Genomic DNA, 26,716 nt, shown 5'->3' with positions numbered 1-26,716 from the left:
CTGTGTGCACATCTTTTGCTTGGCCAGAGAATACTATGAGGGGGGTGAGCAAGGGCGTGGGGTCCCAGTCTGCCTCCGCCAGAGCAGACACAGAGCTGTGGTGACAGCTGTCCTCCCTTATAGCTGTGGATGAAGGTTTGACCTTGCTATTAGCTCTCTGCTGCTGCAGAGCCCAGCCTTTCCATCAAACAATCTCTCCCCTCTCACATGGGTGTTTGTAAATCAGCCCACCCTGCAGCATGCTGCAGGCAGGTACCTGCCATTTAGATACAGGTGACCCCTGCCCACATCCCCTGGGTTTCACCCAGTTCCCTCTGGTTTATGCCCTGTGATACTCCCAGCTCCTTCCAGGTCTGATCTGATTTTGTTTGCACCTCCTGCCTGTCGCACATCGCTGGCCTTTGCTCCCGCACCTTTACTGGAGAGCAGGCTGGTCCCATTGCTGCTTCCAGTGGCTTCACTGGGGCTTCCAGCAAGCAAGAGCAGGTCACCTGGGGCCACGAGACCTGTGTCCCCTGCTATGCTTTGGCATGGCCCAGTGTAGATGCTAGCAGAGATCTTTGAGTCAAATATGTGAGCTGGAGCAAGGAGAGGTGCTTGCCCTGAACAGAACAGCTTTTAGCTGAAGCTGGAGGGACGAGCATCTTTGGGGCCAGTGATCCTGCGTGGTTGTTGACGCCTGAATGACCCAGCCATCCTCTGGACTTTTCTGCCGGTTTCATTCCCTGCAAGCAGAACATTTCCTGCATCATTTATTTCCAAACAGTAGCAAAATAAGCCTAAATCCTTATCTCCAGTCTGTCAGCTAATCCTTCCGCGGGCCAGGAGCAATGCTGTCAAATCAGGCTGAGTGTGACTCGAGGCTCTCCGTGGTTGATAAGCGCATTGCTGCTGTATGTAAATGGCTTCTTGAGAGCCCCAAAGTGGTCCTGGCACAGTAATCATCCCCAGCTTAGCGTAACTCCAGCTTCACCCACAATATAACAGCATTGGGTTGCAATAGGACCATGACAGGGTAGGTTTTGGAAGGCTTCAGGGCTGCAGGTCATATCACCTCCCATTGATGCATGTTTGGTTGGTGGCCCAGGAAGCCAGTGAGGAAAATCTTGCTGTGTTCACGAAGGAGTTTGGGTTTCCTTAGTCTTCCCAACAGAAATGTTCCAGTGAAGTCTCTGCTTTCATTCACTGAATTCTCTGGACCCATTGCTGGGCTAATGGAGGAGCCCTCACCCTGGAGGTGTCACCTTGACCTACTCCTGAGCCAGGTAGAAGGAACAAAGAAAGGTCTTCTCCAGAAGCATCATACCTCTGAAGTCCTGGCAGGCAGTGTGACCTTTCCCACTGAGGATAATAAGGATGGGAGTTTTGGGCAGCCCCATTGGTGGCTTCTTGGAGCTCCTCATCCCTTTCTAAATCAATCTCTAAAAGCTTAAGCCCCTTTTGCATGGGAAGCTGGTGTCCTAGGTCACTGGGATGTTTTGTAAAGTGGCCAGATCCTGTCCCAGGACGGCTGTGCCCAGAAATCCCATCCTGTCAGGAATGGCAGGGACTGGGAGCATCAGTGTCACAACAGCAGCAGGGCAGAGCCAGGCCTGTGCCCCTTGTCCAAGACTCAGCAAGGGGAAGGGTTTACTGTTCAGTGAGGGAATGAAGGCATCAGCCAAGACACAGGGAATCCAGTTTAAATTACTTCCATATCTTGGATGTAGAGTTCAGTATGTGCCAGCATGGGGAGGGCTGGGGCTCTCAGGGCAATGGATCTGGGGTCTTCAAACAGCCAGTCCTCGTCCTCGTCCTTGTCCTTGTCCTTGTCCTTGTCCTCGTCCTCGCCCTGCCCTCATCCCTGGGGCTCCACCTTAGTCATCTTCCACCTCCCGCTTCACTTCCAGTGTCAGTACTCACCTTTGGGGCTGAGAGGACCGTCAGGGGTCCTGCAGCAGTTGTGCCCGCACTTCCAATAGGGCCAGGAGCTCCTGTCGTGGTTTAACCTCAGCCGGCAACTGAGCACCACACAGCCGCTCACTCACTCTCCCCATCCCGGTGGGATGGGGGAGAGAATAGGAAGAGTAAAAGTGAGAAAACTCATGGGTTGAGATGAGAACAGTTTAATAACTGAAATTTAAAAAAAAAATAATAATAATAAAAGAATATACAAAGCAAGTGATGCACAATGCAATTGCTCACCACCTGCTGACCAATGCCCAGCCAGTCCCCGAGCAGCAGCCCCCCTGGCCAGCTTTCCCCCAGTTTATGTACTGAGCATGACGTCACATGGTATGGAATAGCCCTTTGGCCAGTTTGGGTCAGCTGTCCTGGCTGTGCCCCCTCCCAGCTTCTTGTGCACCTTCAGCCTTCTCAGTCGGTAGAGCATGGGAAGCTGAAAAGTCCTTGACTAGTGCAAGCATTACCTAGCAACAACTAAAACATCGGTGTGTTATCAACTTTGTTCTCATCCTAAATCCAAAACACAGCACTATACCAGCTACTAGGAAGGAAATTAACTCTATCCCAGCCAAAACCAGGACAGCTCTGTGCTCAGTTTCTCTGCCTGGAGAGCCAGAGCGGAGTCCAGGCATAAGGCAAAGTGAGCATGAGGGCAATGGGGGATTTGGCCATGAACACAGCAGCATGGGGACACGTAAGGGGCCTCCTCCCCATCTCACCTCCCAGGGGTCATGCCCCATCAGTGGGGCAGAGTCCATCCCTGTGCAGAGACATCACTGCCCTGGCCAGGTGCTTTCCTGACGCATCCCTCATCACCATTTCAGCCAAGAGCATTTGGCTCTCCTACTGGGAACTGTTAATGATAAAATCAATGCAAATGCTGCTGTGAGCGGCTCCAGTACCTGTTCGATGATCTCCTCGGGGACAAACCTCCCATGTAAGCCCAGCTCTGCATCTGTCAGCTTGGGGGGGGGGGGGGGCGTGCTCTGCCCTGGCTCCCTCTCAGCTCCCTGTCGTGGTTTAACCTCAGTCGGCAACTAAGCACCACGCAGCCACTCGCTCACTCCCCCTCCACCCCCAGTGTGATGGGGGAGAGAATTGGAACAGCACAAGTGAGAAAAACTCGTGGGTTGAGATAAAAACAGTTTAATAATTGAAATAAAATGATAATAATAATAATATGATAATAATAATAATACACAAAACAAGTGATGCACAGTGCAATTGCTCACCACCCGCCGACCGATGCCCAGCCAGTCCCCGAGCAGCGGCCCCCCCGGCCAGCTTTCCCCAGTTTATGTACTGAGCATGACGTCACATGGTATGGAATGTCCCTTTGGCCAGTTTGGCTGTGCCCCCTCCCAGCTTCTTGTGCACCTGCAGCCTTCTCAGTCAGTAGAGCATGGGAAACTGAAAAGTCCTTGGCTAGTGTAAGCATTACCTAGTAACAACTAAAACATCAGTGCGTTATCAACTTTGTTCTCCTCCTAAATCCAAAACACAGCACTGTACCAGCTACTAGGAAGGAAATTAACTCTATCCCTGCCGAAACCAGGACACTCCCGATGAGCCCCCGTGGTTGCCATGTAAGCAAGGATGCAGGCAGAGAACGGTCTCAGCTACACACCAGGTGGCAGAGCCCTGTGAGTGCCCTTTCTGCACCTGGCTGTGGCATCTGTCAGGAGAAAGACCCTGTCGGCAGCTGCGCACAGAGGTGATGCCTCCCCGCAACCCGTTCGCTCTGGGAAATTGCAAACAGCTCTGCTCCAAGAAGGGCTGCTCCTCAGAGGCCCGAGGCAGGCAAAGCCCCTGGATTTGTAGGAAGCTGCCACGTGCATCCAAGCGAATGCTGCGGTGCTGTGGCGGCGCCATCAGCCAGCCTGCAGCAGCCCGGCCAGCTCAGCTCATATGCACAGCCGCCCTAGGAAAAGCAGATGAAGGAATAAAGGGAAACTTTCTGTTCCAGTGCCCCCAAAAGGACATTATAATTTTCCTTCCCTGTGTCATCCTGCTTGCCTGGTTATTTTGCATTAAATTAGGGCTCTGGTTCAGTTACAGCTCATTACTGGCTTGCGTGTGGCTTTGTTGCAGCTTGCTCAGAAGCACCAAAGGAGCTGAGCCAGTGTGAAAGTCGAGGTTTTTAGGAACAGCTCGATGACTAGGAGCTGAGGCTTGCCTGCGGCTGGTGACTTCAGCAAGGCTCAGACATGCTCTCTGTGGTCCTGGCATTGCTACCTGGAGGGCATCAGTCAGGGACCCTCTCTGACCCTACCAGTGGGGAGAACAAAGGGCTTGAGATGGAGGTAGGTCGATAGGGGACGTCTTCAGCATCTCCCTTTCCCGGCTGAGCAAAGCAGTTGTCTCTTTAGCCTATCCCAAGGATCTGTGCATGGTGCTGTGTGACTCAGGGTGCCAAAGGGAGTGTTTTGAATGCTGTCAGACAGCAAAGCAGCTTTTCTGCAGAAATAGCTAAGTCCCAAAATACCCCAAGCAGCTGTGTTTATCCCAACGCTCTCGCTCAGAGAGATGCTCGGCTGTGACATGGGCTCCCAGTGCCCAGACTGGAGCCATGAAGGGCGTTGCTCACTTAATGGTGTTGCTCACTTAATGGCGTTAATACAAACCAGCACCGTCCTGGCATGCAATCGATGGACTTGGTAAATAAAAACAACCCTGGCTCATCCCAGTGTTCAGGCAAGGAGCGGGGCTGTCTTCTCGGGAGTGGAGGAGTTTCCAAATGCCTCCGCCCCCCCAGGGCTGCTTTCACCCCAGCCATGCCCTCCAGCAGCCGAGGAAACCTCTGCTCTGTCAGGGTTGTGCTGGGCTGGAACAAGGGAGCAGCCCGGGGAGATTCCCCAGGGACTTCCTTCCCAGCCATCATCGCCTTCAGTGATGTCGTTTGCTAGAGAAACATAGTGGGATCCCTGCAGCCCTGCATCTTTCGTTTTGTTGTGCCCCAGCGTTTCTTTCCAGTGCTGAAGGAAAGACACGTGTTTGTAATTGCTGTACCTGGGGTCATTAGAGGAGCTGATTCAGCGAGAGGCAAATTGATCTTTTCTAAGTGGGGAGAGAAGAAAGCAGGCAGCCTCCTTGCTCAGATGCTGCATGCTGCTCCCTTGGCCTTCCGAGAGCATCCCCGTGCAGACGCCGTGCTTCGGGGATGCCGGGAAGACCCTGGAGCAGAGATCCCCCAAATCCAGAGGCGAGGCAAGGCGAGAGCTGGTGGGCTGGCAAAGGGGAAGGCTGTGAGTGGAGGGCAGCACTGAGCAATGGGATGTGGCGACTGGGTGGATGCTGTTTCAGAGGAACCCCACGGGGTAGATGCTCAGCTGCAGGAGGGCTTGGTGGGCTGAAGGCCGGTCAGAAAATTCCTGTGCTGTGGCTGTGTGTGCCATGATATGTATCTGGAGAGCCCAAACCCGGTTATCACTTTCCCAAAGTCCCTGAGCTCAGATGACAGCAATGCACTGATGCTGCAGCCCACAGCAGAGGGGGACATGTTCTGCCTAAAGCATTAGGTGGCACTGGCACCCTTAGCAAGGACATCAATCCCCCATCAGGCCTGGAAGCTCCTGCTGCTCCCAAGCAAGCGAGGACTGAACCGGACAGCCTTATTTCCCTCGTGCTACGTGATTTCTCCCAAGATACTGGTGGTTTGCTCTAGCATCCCGGGAGGGAGCCCCTGGGAGAGTTGGGATGGGTGCTGGGGGGCTGTGGGAATGGCTCATCCTTGCTGCCCACACTGGGGCACACATTGGGGTTGGCACAGCAGTGTGCAATGAGGCATGAGGCTGTCCTGTGGGACATTCAGGTTGTGCCCAGGGGCAGGAGAGCCTCAGTGAGGAGCTAACGGCCCACCTGGGAGCCCCAACTCCCTTTTCCCCCTGGGTTAGGGGCTCTCAGCACCTGCCCGTCCTCCCAGGGAAAGACATTTGGGTGCAAAAGGGCCGATTCCTGCTCCTGTGACTGCTTCTCCCCAGGAGCACTGGCATAGGATGGGCATGGTGGGACCGTTTTGGGGAGATTTGGACATTGCATCACCGTGACTGCCCTGGGAGTCGCGCATGCCTGGCACCTCCCTGGGGCCTGGGGGGGGAAAGCTGAGAGGCTTGGACTGAGGTCTGCAGTGACCCGGTCCCACAGGGCTGGGAAGGGCTGGGAGGAGAGAGACAGAAGAGGGTTTGTGTCACTGTGGATCAACAGATCCACTCCCATCCCCACCCAAACCCTTCCTTACTGCCCCCCCCAACCCATGGGGGCTTTTACACATCTCATGGCACCTTGGGCTTGAAATACAGGGACAGGCAGGTGCATCCCCCTGCAGATCAGCCCCCAGCAAGGGCCGTGAGCCGGGACACAGCACCCTTAGCATCCCTCCCTGTGTTGGACCCCCGCATCCCCACGGGCCTCCCTGCTCACAGCTCTGCCCTGCTTGCTCTCTCCACAGGAGAAGAAAGGCCAGGAGGTTAAGAAGGGCCCCGAGGTGGAAATTGCAAATCTGGACAAGTTGCTTAACCTGGTGAGAGAGCAAGGCAGGGAAGCAAGCGGAGGGAATGATGGCTCTGCTGGGGGCTGCCAGCCAAACAAGCCCGGCTTTGACTGGCAGCTGCTTGGCATGCAAGCTGCCAGCCCCGCGCCGCCCACTCTTTGCATAGTGGGAACACTTCACCTCCATGCCCGGACAAATAAACAGAGGTGCTGGGAGGGCCACAGCGTGCAGTCATCTCTGGGGACAGGTGGCCCCTCGCTGCGCTTGGTCCTGCAGAGCCGCACAACCCTCGGCTCTTCCCTGCTCTTGGCTGGGCTGGCACCAGGTGAGAGCCCTGTGGAGGGCAAGCGAGGGACGGTCCTGCCAGCCCTGAGGAAACCTCAGGGCTGCAGCCCAATGGCCTGGCCCGTGCCACCCCAGCTGTGCTGGCGTTGCCCCAAGCCTGGCCAGTCCCACCACGAGTGGTGGACAAAGGGACCGAGCACTGAGCAATCAGGATCCCACCACTGCACTGCAGCAGCCCTGCAGCCATGTGTGGGGTCAGCCACATGCGGCTCCCTGGATTTTGGGGTGGCAGCCTAGGCCAGAGGGTGTCTGGGGACCTGGCCTGGCCCCCCACTGCTGTGGGAGAGGGACATGCCATCACTCCAACCAGGGTATTGCAGCAGCTGCCAGCCACCAGCCTCAGGATGCTCACAGCTCCCCTCTCCCCAGGGGGGGCTCAGCGTGGGGCCCAGCTGCCTCTGCCCAGCCGGCAGCTGCGGGAACGAGCAGGCACTGGGGTTTGCAGAGCCTTCCCACCACTCCAGCACTTTGCAGCAGAGGGATTAGCTGCTATGTGGCTGTGGTGGCAGCAGGAGCCGCGGTGGCCTCACTGCATGCTGATGAGCAAGGACAGGCTGTCACCACTGGCGCCTTGCACACAGCTGCTGGGACTGAGGACCAGCGGTACTCGTTCCACCAAGTAGGTGTGGTGGCAGGTCTCTTCCATCCGCTCAGCTGGCCTGCGTCTCCCACAAGTGTCCCCTGCCCTGTAACTTAAGGCCACGGCTTGGAAACTCTCTGCTGCCTCTAGCACCCGGGTTGGAGGAGTGCTCCCTGCTGCCCCCCACCTGGGCATACATGCTGCAGGCATGAAATACCCAGCCAGGTTTCTCACCCAGCATTTAAAAGCCACAGACAGATGCAGACACGAGCCCTTCCTCGTCGCCATCACCCATCAAACTGCCCACAGCCCTGCAGAGACAGCAGCCACCAACCCCAGGGCAGCTGTTCCTCAGCGCTGCAGGACGGGCAGGACACGCTGCCTCCCCCAAATTTTCCAGGTGCTGGGCAGAGCTCAGAGACACTGCCTGGGTCCTATGATTGGTTTATTAGTCTAGTAAAAACACCGCTGCAAAGGGACACGTTAGCTACACCTGACATGGGGAGGAACTACAGGCTCTGCCAGGCCTGGCCAAGCCTGTCCCCTTGGCACAGCCCACCCCTCCGTCCCCTTATTGCAGCAGCTGTGCCAGCGGGGACCTTGGCTATTGCTCGGCTCTAGGATGGGCAGGGTAGAGCCCTCCGAAACCCGCAGCACCCACAAGCAGGGCAGGGGAAGGCAGCTGCTGGGCTTGGGGACAAGCCAGACCGCCAGCATCCCTCCCTGCGGAGTCACCGCGGTCCCCGGGGAGCAACGGGGCTGGAAGACCCTTCAGTGCTGTTTGGCTGAGCACCTTCAACTCTCCCCATGTCTCCCACCTCACCAACAAAAAGCCATCCCAGGCTGCTCTCAACAGGGACAGGGACACCAACGAGGGCACGTCTGCTGCCCACAGGCTGGCTAACCCCTGCCGCCAGCCTCGGCTGGGAGCAGGCAGGAGGGCAGGCAGGGGCACATGCCCAGCGAGGAGGAGGGCCATTTGCCTGGCAGTGTTGGTGCTAATGCTGGAGGGGACTGACAGAGAGACTGGGGATGAACGGACAGACTGTGCAGACTCTCTCGTGGCTTATCAAACTGGCTGCTGGCGCAGATAGGTGCCAAGTGCCCTCCTGAGGCTGGGGGCACACGGCACCCCAGGGCCACCCCCAAAAACAGCCAGACTGGTAACACCCCACTCCGCTGGCGGGGCCAGGGCTGCTGGGGTCCCCCCCAGGTACATGCCACTGTGGGGCAGCCAGCCCACTAGGGGACAGGCCTCCGTGCCAGCCCCACTGCCTCTCCTTTCCAAGCCCCTGGCCAGCTCCGCTCAGGTCTGCAATGCGGCGAGGCACTGGTGGCCGACTCTCCATGTGCCACCGTCCCCAAGGGATGGACAGAGCGTGGCCACCGGCCCGGGCCACCAGCACCAGGGAGGAGCCCACAGGCTGTCCCCGAACGCGGGGTACGCTCGAGGACAGGGCTCCTGCCGTGCACACTGGCCGCTGGGACAGACAGGATTGTCCCCACAGCACGTCCCTGGCCGCTGTCTCTCCATCCCCATGGTCACCGTGGGCATCCACAGGGACTTCACGCACCAAAACCATGCGGGTGAAGGGCTGTGCCCCATGTCACGGCCCCTGCGAGCGGCTCGGTGTCCCCTCTGCTCTCAGCCTGCCCGGTCCAGCGCCCCAGTCCCAGCGCGGGCATCCAGGCTGGCACGACTCCTTCAGTTCAGCTGGGTACCCAAGTCCCTGAGTGGCTCAGGGCTGCAGCAGGTACTTCTCTTCGTTCCTCGCTTCATCCATGTCAGAAGCTGGGCTCTTCTTGGGACACGACGGGGTCTTGCAGGCCTTGCAGAGGATGAGAAAGAGGATGAGGATGAGCAACGCAATGACGCAGTTAAAAGAAATCGCCACGACCGCTCCGGTGGAGAGAGCAGCCCCCATCACTGTTGCCCCACAGGAAAAAGCGGGGCCCCCAGTTTGGCCCCACGCTCGGGACACCGGCGCAGCAACGGAGCGCGCAGCCTCCACCTGCCGGCATTGACAGGGGACAAAGGGGACAACAGCGGTGCTGGCGACAGGATGGGGCTGGGGCCAGGCGGGCAGCACGACGGTGTCACCCCCGACACAGCTTGGCCACCCGCAGCTGTGGCCTGGGCTTCACCGCACCGCCAGGAAGGATCGATCGGAGCTTTCCCTCGGCTTCCCCTTCTCCAGCAGGGTGGTGGGGACACGGGGACCCCTCTCCTCCCTCCTGCACCTGGAAGGGAGAAAGTCACCGTCACTGCCATCACGAGGGGACAGGCTGCCCAAGCCCCTCGGGGCAGGCTACAGGGGTGCCAGCAGGCAGTGACCCCAGGGCCCAAGGGGCTCCGCTGGGGTTTGGAGGCTGCAACAGCTCCCAGGGCACCTGCCATTCAGGGGGACCTTTCCAGCGCCCCATGCCCCAGCTGTCCCCTGCCAGGGTGACCAAGCTGGAGGTGTCCCCAGCAGGACACGCACTGCCCCATCCCAGCCCAAACCTCCCTGGTCCTGGGGCATCCCCAGGTGATTCCAGGCGGCCTTGGCCCAGCTCTTGTCCCCTCTCCACCTTCCATCTACTTTTCCTCCCACCCCCACCCTGTCACCTGGACCCCGCTGGGAGTTCCCGCACCCCAAAACAGGGCAAGTGGCCGGGTGGGCAGTGGGTGGGGTATCGGGGCATCCTCCCCTTGTGCTTTTTCCTAGGGCGGGCAGAGACCCGATTTCAGGAGTCCCCGGCACCCCAATCCCCTGCCCTGCCGAGGAGCGAGACACCCGCAGAGCCCCCGGCCTGCAGCGGGCCATCGGGCAGCAACAGGTCACGCCGGATCCGCCCTCCCATCCTGGGGCCCCGACATTACCTGCCTCCGCTCCGCCCCGGGAACCGCTGGGACCCCACCTGCGGGCAGGCGGCGCTGCCGGGGCCGGGGCCGGGGCTGGGGCTGGGGCTGGGGCAGGGGCCGGGGCCGGGGCCGGGGCCGGGGCCCGGTGCGGAGCGGGGGGCCGGTGCGGGGTCCCTGTGTGGAGCGGGGGGCCGGTGCCGGGCCGCGGCGCGGAGCGGTGCGGGGCCGCGATGCCGGTGCAGACCCCGGGCGCGGTCCCGCCGCGGGCCGCTCGGTGGGTGCCGCAGCCCCGCGCGCTGTCCGCTCCCTCCCGCCGGCACTGGGGGGGCGGGCCCTGCTGGGGCCCTGCCCCCGCCCCGCCCCCGGTCATTGGTGGCCGCCCCCGGCCGGTCGTGCGCCATTGAGCGAGCGCTCGGCTCAGGGCCCGCCCCCTCGGCCGGCGCCCACGTGAGCGACGGGGAGCGCTGCCATGCAGCGCGCGCTCTGCCGGCCCGGTCTGCCCTGGCCCGATCCCTGCCCTTTCCCTGCTGTCTGTGCTGCCCGTATTACCTTGCCCCTTCTGCCTTGCCCGTACTGCCCCTGCTGCCGGTACAGCCCTGTCTGTACTGCCCTGCATATCATGCCTGCCCTGCCCATGCTGTTCTTCTGTACTGCCTGCCTATCCTACCTACCTTAGCCACGCTGTTCTGCTTACCCTCCTGTACTACCCTGCCTGTACTGCCCCTCCTGCCCATGCTGCTGTGCTTGCCATCCTCTGTAGCCCTGTCCTGCCTTGCCTGTAACTGCTCTGCCTGCCCTGCCCATACTGCCTCTACTGCCCCTACTGACCCTGGCTGTACTGTCCTGCCTGCGTGGCCCACACTGCCCCTGCCTGCCTACCTGCCTGCCCAGCCCATCCTGGTCCTGCCCAGCTCTGCCCTGCCAGCCCTGGGGCCTCTGCCTGGCTCTCCCTGGTGCTGTCTTGTCCTGCCCTTATGTCCTGGTTTAACCTCAGTCGGCAATTGAGCACCACGCAGCTGCTTGCTCACTCCCCCCAACCCGGTGGGATGGGGGAGAGAATTGGAAGAGCACAGGTGAGAAAAACTCGTGGGTTGAGATAAAAACAGTTTAATAATTGAAATAAAATGATAATAATAATAATATGATAATAATAATAATAATACACAAAGCAAGTGATGCACAGTACAATTGCTCACCACCCGCCGACCGATGCCCAGCCAGTCCCCGAGCAGCGGCCCCCCCGGCCAGCTTTCCCCAGTTTATGTACTGAGCATGACGTCACATGGTATGGAATGTTTCTTTGGCCAGTTTGGCTGTGCCTCCCTCCCAGCTTCTTGTGCACCTCCAGCCATCTCAGTCAGTAGAGCATGGGAAACTGAAAAGTCCTTGGCTAGTGTAAGCATTACCTAGCAACAACTAAAACATCGGTGCCTTATCAACTTTGTTCTCCTCCTAAATCCAAAACACAGCACTGTACCAGCTACTAGGAAGGAAATTAACTCTATCCCTGCCGAAACCAGGACAATATCCACCCCTTATTCTATACCATCTGCGTCACGCTCAAGTCTCATATTTTCCAGTACATTTTCATTAATCACCACCCCGTTTTTTATATATATATATATATTGACACACACAGAGATATCATTTCCTTAGTCTATGGGCCATCCCTCTAAAATGTTCGGTGAGTTCATTTAGTCCATGACTTTGGGCTCCATCTGTCGTAATAATCTTCCAGGGCAGGAAAAATGGAGATGGTATGCGGTGTTGGATTGTTTCGTATTGAAGTCAGTTCTGGTACCATCATCACTGTGCTTTGCTCGGTTTCATCGAAGTTATTCTTCATTAGTCTGGGTGATTCTTATTGTAATAACATTAGTATGGCATATAATATTATGCAGCACTTAACATCACATAATTCAGATCATTGGCTATTCTCACCCAAAATCAAATCCCCTTGAGGTACACATCGGTCTTCCCCATCCTCCCGCATTATCCACCAAGTGCACTCAGGTCCTTGAGCAAAAGCAATCCCACGGATGGGTTTGCCTTTGCCCAAGGCAGGAATAACCCAAACTGTTTTCCCCAGCATATTTTTTATGTGCACTACAGGGACTTTATTCCCATCTACAGTACGTAAAAGTTCTGACTGGGCAGGGCCTGCTCGATTGGCAGATCCCCGAGTGTTGACTAACCAGGTGGCCTTTGCTAAACGCGTATCCCAATGTTTGAATGTCCCACCACCCATTGCTCTCAGTGTAGTCTTTAACAGTCCATTGTATCGTTCAATGTTCCCAGAGGCTGGTGCATGGTAGGGGATGTGATACACCCACTCAATGCCATGCTCTTTGGCCCAGGTGTCTATGAGGTTGTATCGGAAATGAGTCCCATTGACTGACTTAATTCTTTCTGGGGTGCCATGTCGCCATAGGACTTGCTTCTCAAGGCCCAGGATAGTGTTCCGGGCAGTGGCATGGGGCACGGGATATGTTTCCAGCCATCCGGTGGTTGCCTCCACCATTGTAAGCACGTGGCGCTTGCCTTGGTGAGTTTGTAGGAGTGTGATATAATCGATCTGCCAGGCCTCCCCATATTTATATTTCAGCCATCGTCCTCCATACCAGAGAGGCTTTAACCGCTTGGCTTGCTTGATTGCAGCGCATGTTTCGCATTCATGGATAACCTGCGCAATAGTGTCCATGGTCAAGTCCACCCCTCGATCACGAGCCCATCTGTATGTTGCATCTCTTCCTTGGTGACCTGAGGTGTCATGGGCCCACCGAGCTAGAAATAATTCACCCTTATGTTGCCAGTCCAGATCCACCTGAGCCACTTCAATCTTAGCAGCCTGATCCACCTGCTGGTTGTTTTGATGTTCTTCAGTGGCCCGACTCTTGGGTATGTGAGCATCTACGTGACAGACTTTTACAACCAGGTTCTCCACCCGGGCAGCAATATCTTGCCACAATGCAGCAGCCCAGATGGGTTTGCCTCTGCGCTGCCAGTTGCTTCGCTTCCATTGCTGTAACCACCCCCACAGGGCATTTGCCACCATCCATGAATCAGTACAGAGATAGAGCACTGGCCACTTTTCTCGGTCAGCAATGTCTAAAGCCAGCTGGATGGCCTTTACTTCTGCAAATTGGCTCGATTCACCTTCTCCTTCAGCAGTTTCTACAACTTGTCGCATAGGACTCCATACAGCAGCTTTCCACCTCCGATGCTTTCCCACAAGACGGCAGGACCCATCAGTGAACAGGGCATATTGCTTCTCATTTTCTGGTAGTTCATTATACACTGGGGCCTCCTCAGCACGCGTTACCTCCTCCTCTGGCGATATTCCAAAATCTTTGCCCTCTGGCCAATCCATGATCACTTCCAGGATTCCTGGGCGACTGGGGTTTCCTATTCGAGCCCGTTGTGTGATCAGTGCGACCCACTTACTCCACGTAGCATCAGTTGCATGATGTGTACAGGGGACCCTCCCTCTGAACATCCAGCCTAGCACCGGCAGTCGGGGTGCCAGGAGGAGCTGTGCTTCAGTGCCGATCACTTCTGAAGCAGCTCGAACCCCTTCATATGCTGCCAATATCTCTTTTTCAGTTGGAGTATAGTGGGCCTCGGATCCTCTGTATCCCCGACTCCAAAACCCTAGGGGTCGACCTCGAGTCTCCCCTGGTGCTTTCTGCCAGAGGCTCCAGGTAGGGCCGTTCTCCCCGGCTGCGGTATAGAGCACATTTTTTACCTCTTGCCCTGCCCGGACTGGCCCCAGGGCTACTGCATGAACTATCTCCTCTTTAATTTGTTCAAAGGCTTGTCGTTGCTCAGGGCCCCATTTGAAATCGTTCTTCTTTCGGGTCACTTGATAGAGAGGGTTTACAATCAGACTGTAATTTGGAATGTGCATTCTCCAAAAACCCACGACGCCTAAGAAAGCTTGTGTTTCCTTTTTGCTAGTTGGTGGAGACATGGCTGTTATTTTGTTGATCACATCCATTGGGATCTGACGACGTCCATCTTGCCATTTTATTCCTAAAAACTGGATCTCCTGTGCAGGTCCCTTAACCTTACTTTGTTTTGTGGCAAAACCAGCCTTCAGCAGGATTTGGACTATTTCCTTCCCTTTTTCAAAAACTTCTCCTGCTGTGTTGCCCCACACGATGATATCATCAATGTATTGCAGATGTTCTGGAGCCTCACCCTGTTCCAGTGCAGTCTGGATCAGTCCATGGCAAATGGTGGGGCTGTGTTTCCACCCCTGGGGCCGTCCGTTCCAGGTGTACTGGACGCCCCTCCAAGTGAAAGCAAATTGTGGCCTGCACTCTGCCGCCAAAGGGATTGAGAAGAACGCATTAGCAATATCAACTGTGGCATACCACTTGGCTGCCTTTGACTCCAGTTCGTATTGAAGTTCTAGCATGTCTGGCACAGCAGCACTCAGCGGTGGCGTGACTTCATTTAGGCCACGATAGTCTACTGTTAGTCTCCACTCTCCATTAGACTTCCGCACTGGCCATATGGGACTGTTAAAGGGTGGGCGAGTCTTGCTGATCACTCCTTGGCTCTCCAGTCGACGAATCAGCTCATGGATGGGAATCAAGGAGTCTCGGTTGGTGCGATATTGCCGCGGGTGCACCGTGGTGGTAGCGATTGGCACCTGTTGGTCTTCGACCTTCAGCAACCCCACAACAGAAGGGTCCTCCGAGAGACCAGGCAAGGTGGACAGCTGTTTAATTTCTTCCGTCTCCAAGGCAGCTACACCAAAAGCCCACCGGTACCCTTTTGGGTCCTTGAAATACCCTCTCCTGAGGTAGTCTACGCCAAGGATGCACGGAGCATCTGGGCCAGTCACAATGGGGTGCTTCTGCCACCCATTCCCAGTTAGACGTACTTCGGCTTCCAATACAGTTAGCTGTTGGGATCCCCCCGTCACCCCAGAAATACAGATGGGTTCTGCCCCTTTATAGCTTGATGGCATTAGGGGACACTGTGCACCGGTGTCTACTAGAGCCTTATACTTCTGTGGGTCTGATGTGCCAGGCCACCGAATCCACACAGTCCAGGAAACCCGGTTGTCCCTTTCCTCCCCCTGGCTGGAGGCAGGGCCCCTCTAGTCCTCATCATAGTACTCGTTTCTCATTTCTTGTACATACGAATCAGAAGTTTCTTCATTAAGATCAGGAGTAAGATCAGCCCTTCTACTCTCTCTGGGGAACTGCCCGCTGGAAACTGGAGCAGCAATTTTCCTGGAAGAACCCCTTTCTGTGATTGTTTTCCCCTGCAATTCACGTACCTGTGCCCCTAGGGCTGCAGTAGGTTTTCCATCCCACTTCCTCGTGTCCTCTCCGTGGTCACGCAGGTAAAACCATAGGGTGCCCCGTGGTGTGTACCCTTTATATTCTCTCTCTTGAGCAAAAGAACGCTGACTCCTAATAGCCGAGATACTGGTCTGTACAGGTGAGTAGGAGGACCTATCCTCTCTGAGTTGCTGGATCTCCCGGGACAGTTTCTCCACAGCCGAGACGAGGGAGGAAGAGAGACTTTCCTCATATTGCCGGAGTTGACCAGCCAATTCATCCACCGTTTGTTCCTCTCCATCTTTCCAGGGCATCACTGCCCATGAGTTGGCGTATGACGATGGTGAGCTCCTTATAAACTTCCGCCACATGGGTCGTGTGCACTTGACTTCGTCTGGATCTTTGGATAGCTGTTCATTGCTCAGGTCACCATAAATCACCTCCAGCACAGCTAATTCTCTCAGAAACTGGATACCCTTCTCCATGGTGGTCCACTTGCTTGGGCGACATATGACATCTTCCTTAAAGGGATACCTTTCCTTCACGCTTGACAGGAGTCGCCTCCAAAGGCTGAGGACTCGTGTCCCTTTTCCAATCGCTTGGTCAATGCCCCCTTCCCTGGAAAGGGATCCCAGCTGCTTGGCTTCCCTACCCTCTAATTCTAGGCTACTGGCTCCATTATCCCAGCATCGGAGCAGCCAGGTGACAATATGCTCGCCTGGACGACAGCTGAAATCTTTTCGTATATCTCGCAGCTCACTCAGGGATAGAGATCGGGTGGCCACTGCCTCGTTTATGAGTTCTTCCTCTTCCTCCTCCCCGAGCAGCGGCCGGCTCTCCTCCTCCTGTTCTCGTGATGGCCCTTCTCCAGGGTTGTCAGCCTCGTACACTTCTTCCTCCGGCTCCCTTTTAGAAGAAGATTCTTCCTCCCTTACTAAACGAGCTGACTTCCGCTTCCAAAATTTCTTCTTGTGTACAGGGGCGACTGATACCGGCACAGGCTGGTTCTTTGGTTCAGCCACAGGGCGTGTCGCCGGGGTCTGAGTGGCCACAGTGCCTGTTGCTGGAGTCTGAGTAGCCGCAGTGCCTGTCGCCGGGGTCGGAGTGGCCGCAGTGCCTGTTGCCGGGGTCTGAGTGGCCGCAGTGCCTGTCATTTTACCGTCAGATCCAGAGACCTTCTCTTCCCTTTGAGGGTACTGAATGGTGTTGAACAGGGCTCGGTAGGCATGGGTCAGGCCCCAGCACGTTGCAATGATCTGCATCTCTCTGGAGTTGCCAGGGTGACAGCATACTTTTTCCAAATATTCTACTAACTTTTCAGGATTCTGCACTTGCTCAGGGGTGAAGTTCCAAAACACTGGGGGTGCCCATTGGCCTAGGTACTTGCCCATCTTGTCCCACACACCCTGCCACTCATAACTATCCAGCCTTGGGGCAGATCTCTGGATGATATTCTTAAATTGCTTACCAACTTTAGACAAAACCGAAACAATATTCCCAAGAAGTACCAATACAAGTATCTTAACTACCCAAGGATGTTCAAAATACTGAAAAGTTACTGTAATGAAGGAGGAAACATCATAGAAGAAGGTAGTGACACTGCCATTCTGCATTTCCTCCGTAAAAAAACTCTCAGAAAAGTCCCTGTAATTGCTAGTTGTCTCCACGAAATGGTATCCGTGGTACAGTAACGGCTTCATTGTGAAACTTACATACCACACTAAGGTCAAGGTCAATGTTCTAAAAACAAACCTCACAAGCGAAACATCACCAATCACTGCAGACCACAGTAAACTGCAAAACCCAACACCAATCTCTAACATGTACAGCAGGAAAAAGAGCACAATGCAGATTAGACAAATCAATATCGAGAACAGAGAAACCAACATTGTGACCCACAACTATTAACGGATATAAGTTCCTTAATACACTCCGGTTAATCTGTTATTATCTCAAACCCTTTGTGCCCCACGTTGGGCGCCAAAAAGGACTGTCGTGGTTTAACCTCAGTCGGCAACTAAGCACCACGCAGCCGCTCGCTCACTCCCCCCTCCCCCGGTGGGATGGGGGAGAGAATTGGAAGAGCACAAGTGAGAAAAACTCGTGGGTTGAGATAAAAACAGTTTAATAATTGAAATAAAATGATAATTATAATGTAATAATAATAATAATAATGATAATACACAAAGCATGTGATGCACAGTGCAATTGCTCACCACCCGCCGACCGATGCCCAGCCAGTCCCCGAGCAGCGGTCCCCCCGGCCAGCTTTCCCCAGTTTATGTACTGAGCATGACATCACATGGTATGGAATATCCCTTTGGCCAGTTTGGGTCAGCTGTCCTGGCTGTGCCCCTTCCCAGCCCCCCTGTGCACCTGCAGCCTTCTCAGTCAGTAGAGCATGGGAAACTAAAAGTCCTTGGCTAGTGTAAGCATTACCTAGCAACAACTAAAACATCAGTGCTTATCAACTTTGTTCTCATCCTAAATCCAAAACACAGCACTGTACCAGCTACTAGGAAGGAAATTAACTCTATCCCTGCCGAAACCAGGACACCTTAACCACCTGCTGCTGCCTGTCCTGCTCCTGTACACGCACACATGCACAGGCATATGCACACACACGTGCATGCGCACACACACGCACCCTGTCCCCGTGTACATGGGGGCATCAGGATGCTGAGGATGGAGCAGCCGGGGCCAGGCTGGGGTCTCTGCTGGGACACAGTGCCCACAAGGAGGCTGGGTGGGCACAGGCACCACTGCAGTCCGTGGAGAGGGGGAACGGGTCATTTAGGGACATTCAGTGTCCCGGGAATCTGGGCAGCAGCGGCCTCATAGGCACAGCCGGCTTCACCCTGTCCTGTGCAGCGGGGAAACCGAGGCACGGGGCAGCCCATCCGCGGGTGCAGGCATGCCGCACCCCTGCTGAGCTGTAACTGCCAGCCTCAATATGGGGACTGGAGCCATAGATGCTCTGGTGTGGGGTGTCACCCCGAAGCGGGGGATGCTCCGGGTGAAGGACAGAGACATGGCACCCAGTGGAAGTGGCTGGGGGGCACACAGGGGGCTCTCCCCACGGCTGTGGGGGTTCCTGGAGACCCCCAGGTATCAGGTCCCAGCACCTACAGCTTCTCTGAAAAGCCATGGCCAGGCCACATGTCTGCCTGGTGGCACAGACACACGGCAGTGACACGGTGGGAACTGCTGCCGCCTCTCGGGGCACGGGGGGCCTGTCTGGCCCCGGCAGCCCCGCACGGGCGTGTCACATCAGGGGAAAGAGGCAGCTGGATGAAGAATGGATGAAGAGCAGATCCATAAGAGAGCTAGGGACCTCTCCTGGCTGACCCGACAGGCTGCTCAGGGGCTTGCGGGTGCGATGCGCGGCTGCTCCCTCTCTGGCCCTAGGAAGTACAGCTCCTGCGTTGCCGGGTGCCATAGCACCCAGAAGGGAGAGCCACCGCAGTCAGCCGAGGGTAACTTTCAAACTGCAAAACAAAAATAAAAATCACTTTGCAGCTTTGATGAGAAGGCGTTAAACGCACCACTGCCACGAGGGAGGATTACACAGGCTATCTGAGGCTCTAGCTCTCCGTTAAGAAGGTGTTTTTAACAGTAAACAAACACATTGCTTGCTGCAATGTCAGAAGCAGTCTGATCAGACAGTCAAGTATCTTTCCTTGGCATTTATCGCTAATCTGCTAATTAGTCAATAAAAGCAGTTTCCTCGTTAGATGTAAGGGAGCAGCAGCTGGGAACAGCACAAAGATAAATCAGCTTAACTCTGCCCTATCTCCAGGTTTCACCTGCTCTGGCACAGCAGAGAGGTCTGGGCATTTCCTTGACTACCTTGTTAGCTCCAGGGTTAACGGTGGGGCCGGCTGGGCAGAGCGTGACAAGACCAACAGGAGAAGGGAAGGGGAGGAGGAGGAGAAGATGATGATGTGTAAACCTGGCACTGTCCCGGCTCGTGCCAGGCGCTCAGCCAGTGTGAAAGCTTGTGCTGATACAAGGCGAAAGTCCCATTGACTTGACAGCGTCCCTCAAAGCAGAGCATCAGGCCCAACTGGAGCTATGCTCAGGCCAACACAGGCAGCGACCCAGGAAGGAGAGCAGGCAGGAGAGGCAGCACTCAGGGCACAGTGTGAGCAGGGGGTGTTCTGTCGAGAGCTCTGTCTGTCACAGAGAACAGCACTTTCTTCTTGCCCTGCATCACTTACCACAGCTGCTCTAGAAGTGAAACTATGGTGCAAGAAAAGATGCTCCATCCTTTGCCTCACTCAGCAGAGTTTGGGCTGAGTATTTTTGAGACTGCAGTTCTAGTCAGTTTAAAATAAAAAAACAAAGAATAGCAAAAAGCTTCCCAGAAAAAAAAAAACCTTGACCTTTCCTTGGATATTAAAGGTGAACAGCAAAGGCAGGAAAAAACATCTCCCTTGCATCAGGGTCCATTTACAGTCACGAGAGGAAAAAACTCAGAGCAGCAGGTCCCCTCTTCCTCAAGAAGAGCTGAAAGAGCAAAGTTTCAGCCGGCAGCCGCAGCCTCAGCCCCACCAGCAACGCTTACAGGGTGACCTCCAGTGGGATGAGGAAGACATGACAAATTTCACATTACATGAAGAGGAAACTTTATTTTAAACCCATCTCTGTGCATTATAAAGGAGCAGAAAGGGGAAAGAACAGGATATTTTGGAGCTTACTATTACCACCACCCAGGGCACTTGCACAGCTACAGGATTTCAGGCTGGTTATGACATGAGTCAACTCTTGCCACTTTGGCAGAGAGAGGTGTAACAATCAGCTCCACAGAGGAGGCGAAAGGAGGACAGAAAGGGTGCGACATGCACACAATCGCAGATGGAGTTGTATCCCTGCAGTCCTACATTCAAACCACCTCAAACCACTGGGCCACCTGAAGGGCTCAGCAGAAGATGGACTTTCAGGCATAGATGAAGTGGCCGATCCAGCCCTGTATCCCGCTGTCTGCACACACGACATGTGCGCCTGCTGCCTGGGCTGCTGCACTGCCCCGAGCAGCTGAAACCCCGCTCAGTGGGCAGCCATTCCCCTGGGCTCACTGACAAGATGCCAACGGTCCTTGCTCAAGCAGAGATGATTCCTGTCTTCCCTGAGCCGCACGCTAAGGCCTGGCAGCCTTTGATGAGGACACTCGTCAAAACACAGTTTCAGACACTTGCAATCATGTCCATTTTGAAACAGTAACTTCTCCTGCCTTCCCCTAACAACTCTGCAAGCCCCTGTGTTCAGCAGCAGCTTTCCAGCTACAGCAGCTGGCTTGTTTCCGTAACTTCCCCAAACTACACCCAAACACGTCGTCGTCTCAGAACTTCACACAGGACTCCCCAGGCCCTCCTCCAGTGGACCAAGGGTGCTTTCCCGCATTGCCAGCTCCCCTGCCTCCACCCTGCCCTCAGACTCCACTTTGAGTGTCTTGATCCAGAAGGCATCAAAAGAGCCTGGAGCCTGGTATCCCAGCTCCTGAGGATCGAGGGAGTCTGCTGAGTAGGACACATATGGCAGGAATGTTTCTCTTCACTGTCAAGGCATCATGGCCTGCCTCAGGCACAATGGGTTCCCAGATCTCTTTGATCTGTTTAAAGAGCACTTTGGTGATCTGGTACAGCTCTTTGAGTCTTCATTTCGTGATTTCCACACACATAATGGTCTTGCTGATGGCCTTGCCTGAGCCAGTGAAAAGGATCTGCCTCACTCAGTCCAGCTCCATCTTGCCGATGGCATAGTCCATCAGATTCCTGATTTTGCTCCCATCCTTCACTTTGATTTCAATAATATCAGGGGGCAGGTCTTTTCTTCTGTGCACAGAAGGAGAATTTAAATAGGGTTTTGAAAACATAGTTGGAAGATGTCTTCCAAGATGTTCTACAGCTTTTCCTTTTAAATTGCATCAGTTAAGATTGTTTTAGAATACATATATTTTAATTAAAACATCAATATTCAAGCATACCAGGTTGATGGTTTGATAACAGGTAAAATGAAATTCATTACAAAGTAAACTCTGTAGTTGTACAAAATAGGATTAAACTGTCCACTTGTGTAAAACAAAAATAAACCCTGCCTTGCATTTAAAATGTAGAACCTGTTTAAATAAGATATGGGTATGACATTTGGACTGCCTTTAAATTGACATATCCTATTATTTTAGTAAAGTAACTAACCATTAATTTTAAGTTGCTGTTAATTTGGTAAATATTTTCACTGTAGACTTCTGAAAGCTTTTATAGTAAGAAGTTATCAACAAAAGCAGGCACATTAGTGTAAAAACATGTTGCTGTTGATTTTTTTTCTTTTCCTCTTGAAAGTGTAGGTTTATTTTTAACGTGCATCTTACACAACCAATGGAGGTGTTAACTCACTTCATTTTTAACAGAACTCAGTTCTTCAAGAAGTAGTGTAAATGTAAGTATCCTCAGAACAGCTCTATTAAACATTACAAGAATGTCTCTGTTGTTTTAAAAATTGTCTCCAAGAGGTAAGGAAGTTGCCTTATACTTTTTTCTTATCATAAATGTGGTCATTTTGTACTGCTAAAGTTGAAGCTTGATGGTTCACTTGAACTAAAATTGGCTAAGGAGGAACCAACCCTTAGGCATTTCTTGTTCAGTCTTTTAAAAACTCAGTCTTGATATTTCACAGACAGACAAAAAAACCTCATCAGGCCCAAATGTATGAATGGGCTTGCTTAGTATCCCTGGCCATCTAAAGCACTTTATGCTCACGATGATTATCTGCCAGGTGTATCATGCAGTGCAGACTCAGTGCTAAAGGAGAGGGATGCACAGGGTGGTTGTTTATGAACAGATTTCCCTGGATCAACCCCAGGCGGTGGCAGCACAGGGAGGAAAGGAGCTTCTCTCCCAGATATAGTGCTGAGATTGGAGAGGAGCCCAGCTCTGGCCTTCCCTGTCAGAGGGTGTCATAACCATGCCATCTATGTTACAAAAGCTGTCTCTGAGCTGTGTGGCAGGGGCATCCGGTCCCAGTGGCTGGTTATCTGTGCAGGTAGTGAGGAGGGCTGGAGGAAGAAGAGTGCCACACAGACAGGCTCCCCCCCTATCTTTTTTCCTTGTTTCCATACCCTAGTTGCTGTTGGCACAAGGCTTCCTTGGGTAGTTGACCTTGCAGATGGGGGGGCTGTTTGCAGGGCAAGGGGTAGCAGTATGGATAAGATGTGTTGAGCTCAGGGTCCATGGGTGAATAGCCAGGCAGCTCGATGGAGGGATGGCCCCCACTGTGCACCTCCATGCCAGCCTTGTCTAACACATGGAAGATGCCCATGTTGATGTAGGAGACCTCCTGGAAAGAGCAGTCCCTGGGAGAGAGCATGGACTCCTCTCTGGAGAAGATGGAGCCCTGTCTCTGATGCTGCACCTGATGGCTGCCACCCTGCCACTGATTGCCCTCTTGCTGCTGCTGCCATTGGTGTTGCAGTCGGTGCTGCTGTCTGAGCCTGTGCCGAGATGCCTTGTAGTTCTTGATGAGCAGCAGGTTAAACAGGCCCAGGAGACACTCCAGTGTGTTGAAGATGGTGGAGTGTGGGGATGGGAATCTCACTAACGGACATTCCTGAGTTTGATTTTAATGAGCAAACACTGTACCACCTGGCATGACAAGGCACATAAGCAGAAGATAATGGAGAAAGGAATGTGCAGCTGGAAGGAGAAAAACAAGATAAAGGCCATGAGGGCATTTCGCATGATCAGGAAGAACGGGCCAATCTGCTAGAGCATAGATGCGCGTGAACACAAGGCTATAACCTATCTGCAAGCTGCAGGTAGTATGTGTACACTTCTGCTTGCTATAAAAGATGCTAACAAAGAGCAATAAAGGTCTTTGGTTGCCGTGCCTGCCAGAGTCCGTGCCGCTTTAACCCCCACAGTGGAGAGTACCAAGCTACGCTGGTAGTCCTGCAGCTTCTGGCAGCACAGTGCTGCTATGACTGAAGAGGATCCCTCTGAGGACAAGCCACTCCACAGATGAACTAAGCTGCTGGCCTGCAGCAGGCAATACTGCGAGTACTTCCTCTCCACGAGTGACATGGTGTCACCATCAATGACAGCACCGGCAAAAGCACTCAGCACGCCCATCATGAACACAAGCACCCCCAAGAGCAGGAAGTTCTGCCGGCCCCCGGGGAGTGCCTTCTGCTCCACGTCGCACCCTGTGCCCTGCCCTGCTGACTGCTGGGCGTGCGGCTGCCTGTCAACCCCGCTCCCACTGCCTGCTTTGTCTGGCTGGTGGCAGCAGAGCAGTGCTGAGCTCAAGAGCAACAGGCCAGCTGTGAGCAGCAGCCCCGAGTAGAAGGCACCGGCAGTCGTGCTCAGGCAGAATGGCTTGTCCTTGAGCTCTGAGCCCAGCAAGAAGCACTTCAGGCCCATGGCAGTGGTGCTGAGTGCACAGGCAAGCAGGAGGCTGCTGGAGAGCACGGCGCAGGCTCCCTGCACACTCCACTTCATCCTCGCGCTGCCGCAGCCATTGCCACTTCCCCCGGCCACCCACTGCTTGCCTCCCTGGCACTTCCTCCCTCCTCATCCTCTTGCATCCTCCTTGGCAGCAGCTGCCATGCAATACAGGGACATGGTGGAGAGGGGACAGGGAGTTCTCCAAAGGCAGCAGCGCTGCCCCCCATGGCAAGCAGCCGCTGGCCTCAGTGAGCCAAGTGCATGCTCTCCCCTTCCCCCTTCTCCAAGCAGGGAGGCCCCCTCCTCTTGGGGATCCTGGACGCATGTCAAGGCAAAATGGCAGGAGAGGGGCAGGGATTGGCTTCCCAACCCCTCCCTCTGCCTGGGTGTTGCCTCGTGGCAGCAGTAAGGGGGCTATGCTACGGTAAAATTTGTGCAGGGTGGATGCTTCTGGTTGCAGTGATCCTCTCTCCTCAGGCTGGGTTCTTGTGGCAGACGTGCACAGAGGGGGAAGTGGTTTTACAGCCACTATAAGAAAAGGGGGATGCATGGCACCAAACCCAGGCAGTGACAACATTAGCAGTAAAGGCTACTTCATACTGAGCATATTGTTCTCCCCTTCTCAACCCATCACTACTAATCTGGAAAGGTTTCTGTGTATTTCAGGTTTTGGGTTTTTTTTTAACCTGTTCTTGCACTGTGTCAGTTAATTTGGTGCATGCTGCTGTCATCTATAGCACACAGTCCAGCCAGTGGCAGAGTGCTCACAGCAGCAGGAGAGACTGTGTTTTTAGACCCGGAGGAAGACAGGCAGATGACTCTTTGTTTTAATATGACAAATATGGAAGTTGAATACTCTTAATCATGTGGCAGTATTATCTCGGAGCTGTCTGGGTGAAGGCACTCACATGTAAGGCAGTCCATGGGAGCACCACTGCGGGTGTTGCATTCGCTATACGTGCAGAGGCTGTTCAAGGCACAGGCTCCCTATGCTAGGGTGCTCTGCCTGGCATAACCTTCAGCTGTCAGAGAGGGAACAGTCTCCAGCATGGAAAAGGTGCCCTGGCATCCTCCTCGTTGGGAGAGCTGCTTTCTTTGACTCTGCTCTGAGCTTTGTCATTGAAATTTGTCCAGCCCTTTCTTGCTGGACTGATGCTACCTCATGGGCGGTCGTGCTCTGAGGATTGGCTTTCTCCAAAGAAACCCTTATGCCGTCAACCTCCCCTCCCTCACACATTGCATGGTGTGGGTTGCCAGATGCCCCCCCTCCTGGGAGTGGAATACATCTGCCATGATGCGCTGCGGGGAGCAATGTTTGTGAGGCTTAGTGGGATGGAGGCTGCAAAGAGCATCAGTCCAAACCTGGGCACCCAGTGATCCAACAGCTCCCTGCCTTTGCTGCTCGCTTGGTTTGACCAGGAGCACTGGGTGTGCCTCCTTAAGGAAGGATAGAAATCTAAGAGGAGGGCTTGGAAGAGGAGGAGAACTGGAGGAGGGAAACCATGACTGTGCCAGGAGCTAAGTGTCTGGTGAAGATTGTATGGAAAGGGAAGTTGGCAGGGAGGCTCTTCCTTGACTGTCCCTTCTCTCTCCAGGAAGCTACAGCATCCAGCTCCCTCAATTTCCCCTTCTGCTGTGTGTTAAGTGATGTTAGGAGCGCAGCCAGCTCCTTCAGCCTCCCTGTCCCAGGACCTCTCCTACCTGGCTGCTGGAGCTCAGCCCAGGGACCCGGGGCCTCTGCCCAGTCTGAGGGACACAGCTGCCACTTTCCCATTTGCAGATTCAACCAATAATGAAGCTGAGCACATATCCCAGAGACACAGACACAGACAGGACACTGACACAGCCAGTCACACAGATTGCCACAGACAAGGTACTGCCTTCAACAGTGCCTACATACAGGACTCACATAAAACATAAACATAGATAGGAAAGTCCCCTTCCTCCTCTTCAGCTGGTGGGGATAGAAGTTCACTAGTGAAGGCGCACACACAACGCTCTCTAGGTTCACAAGCACACACACATTTGAGGATCCCTCGAGTACCAGCACAGCCCCTCTGTCCACCTGGCACCCCTGCCCAGATCCCGGGCCCTCTTACCTGCTTCATGGGTCCCCTACTCTCCAGCTAGTCCAGCTTGATGCTCTCTAGCAAAAACACACGTACTCACACACTCGTCCCTCATGCACTCCACATTCGCAAGTTCCCCTGGGTGTACCAGCATGGAAACTCCACCTGCCTGACACCCTGGCCCAGACTTGAGGCCCCCCCCTACTCGCCAGCTAGTTCAGCTTAAATTTTGATAGTGAATACACACTCATACCCCATGAATACCAGGATTGGTGAAGATACAGACACTCGGCCCCCTCCCCAGCAGCTGGCATCAGGCACATGGGCTGTGACCTGTGGTCCCGCTCCAGCCGCTGGCACTGAGCCCCTCACTAACCTCGCTCACCCCAGTCCCCCCCAGTAGCTGGTTTTGGAGACACACACTGTTCCTGCCCCAGTGGCTGGAAGTTAAAGACCCCCACTTGCTCCAGTAGCTGATGCTGAGATTCCACTCGCTCCAGTAGCTGACACCACAGGCCATGGGGCGTCCGCACCCTCAGTCTGACTCCAGTAGCTGGCACCAATTTTCACTCACACACACACAGGTCTTGTGTGTTCTTGTGGCACACATACACACAGGATAGAGAGTGAGATTACACAGAGATAGTTAAGAAAAGATTTAATGAGATAGGACAGACTGCAGTGATCAGGCACAGGGCTCAGCCAG

General features: G+C 54.5%; 1 protein-coding gene and 2 pseudogenes across 1 annotated transcript; all 3 read right to left on the bottom strand.

The window, feature by feature from the left end:
• Positions 1-9,092: 9,092 nt before the first annotated feature.
• On the bottom strand, positions 9,093-9,283 carry LOC143172277 (adropin-like). The gene has a single exon (XM_076361506.1). The coding sequence runs from the start codon at positions 9,281-9,283 to the stop codon at positions 9,098-9,100; it is 186 nt and encodes a 61-aa protein (XP_076217621.1). The 3' UTR covers positions 9,093-9,097.
• Positions 9,284-20,841: 11,558 nt separating this feature from the next.
• Positions 20,842-21,900, bottom strand: LOC143172189 (ribonuclease P protein subunit p25-like protein; annotated as a pseudogene).
• A 692-nt stretch (positions 21,901-22,592) lies between these two features.
• LOC143172188 (transmembrane protein 271 pseudogene) lies at positions 22,593-23,995 on the bottom strand (annotated as a pseudogene).
• Positions 23,996-26,716: the final 2,721 nt, after the last annotated feature.

Source organism: Aptenodytes patagonicus, chromosome W (genome assembly GCF_965638725.1).
Source record: "Aptenodytes patagonicus chromosome W, bAptPat1.pri.cur, whole genome shotgun sequence".
NCBI lineage: Eukaryota > Metazoa > Chordata > Aves > Sphenisciformes > Spheniscidae > Aptenodytes > Aptenodytes patagonicus.
This window is presented reverse-complemented; position numbering and strand designations above follow the sequence as displayed.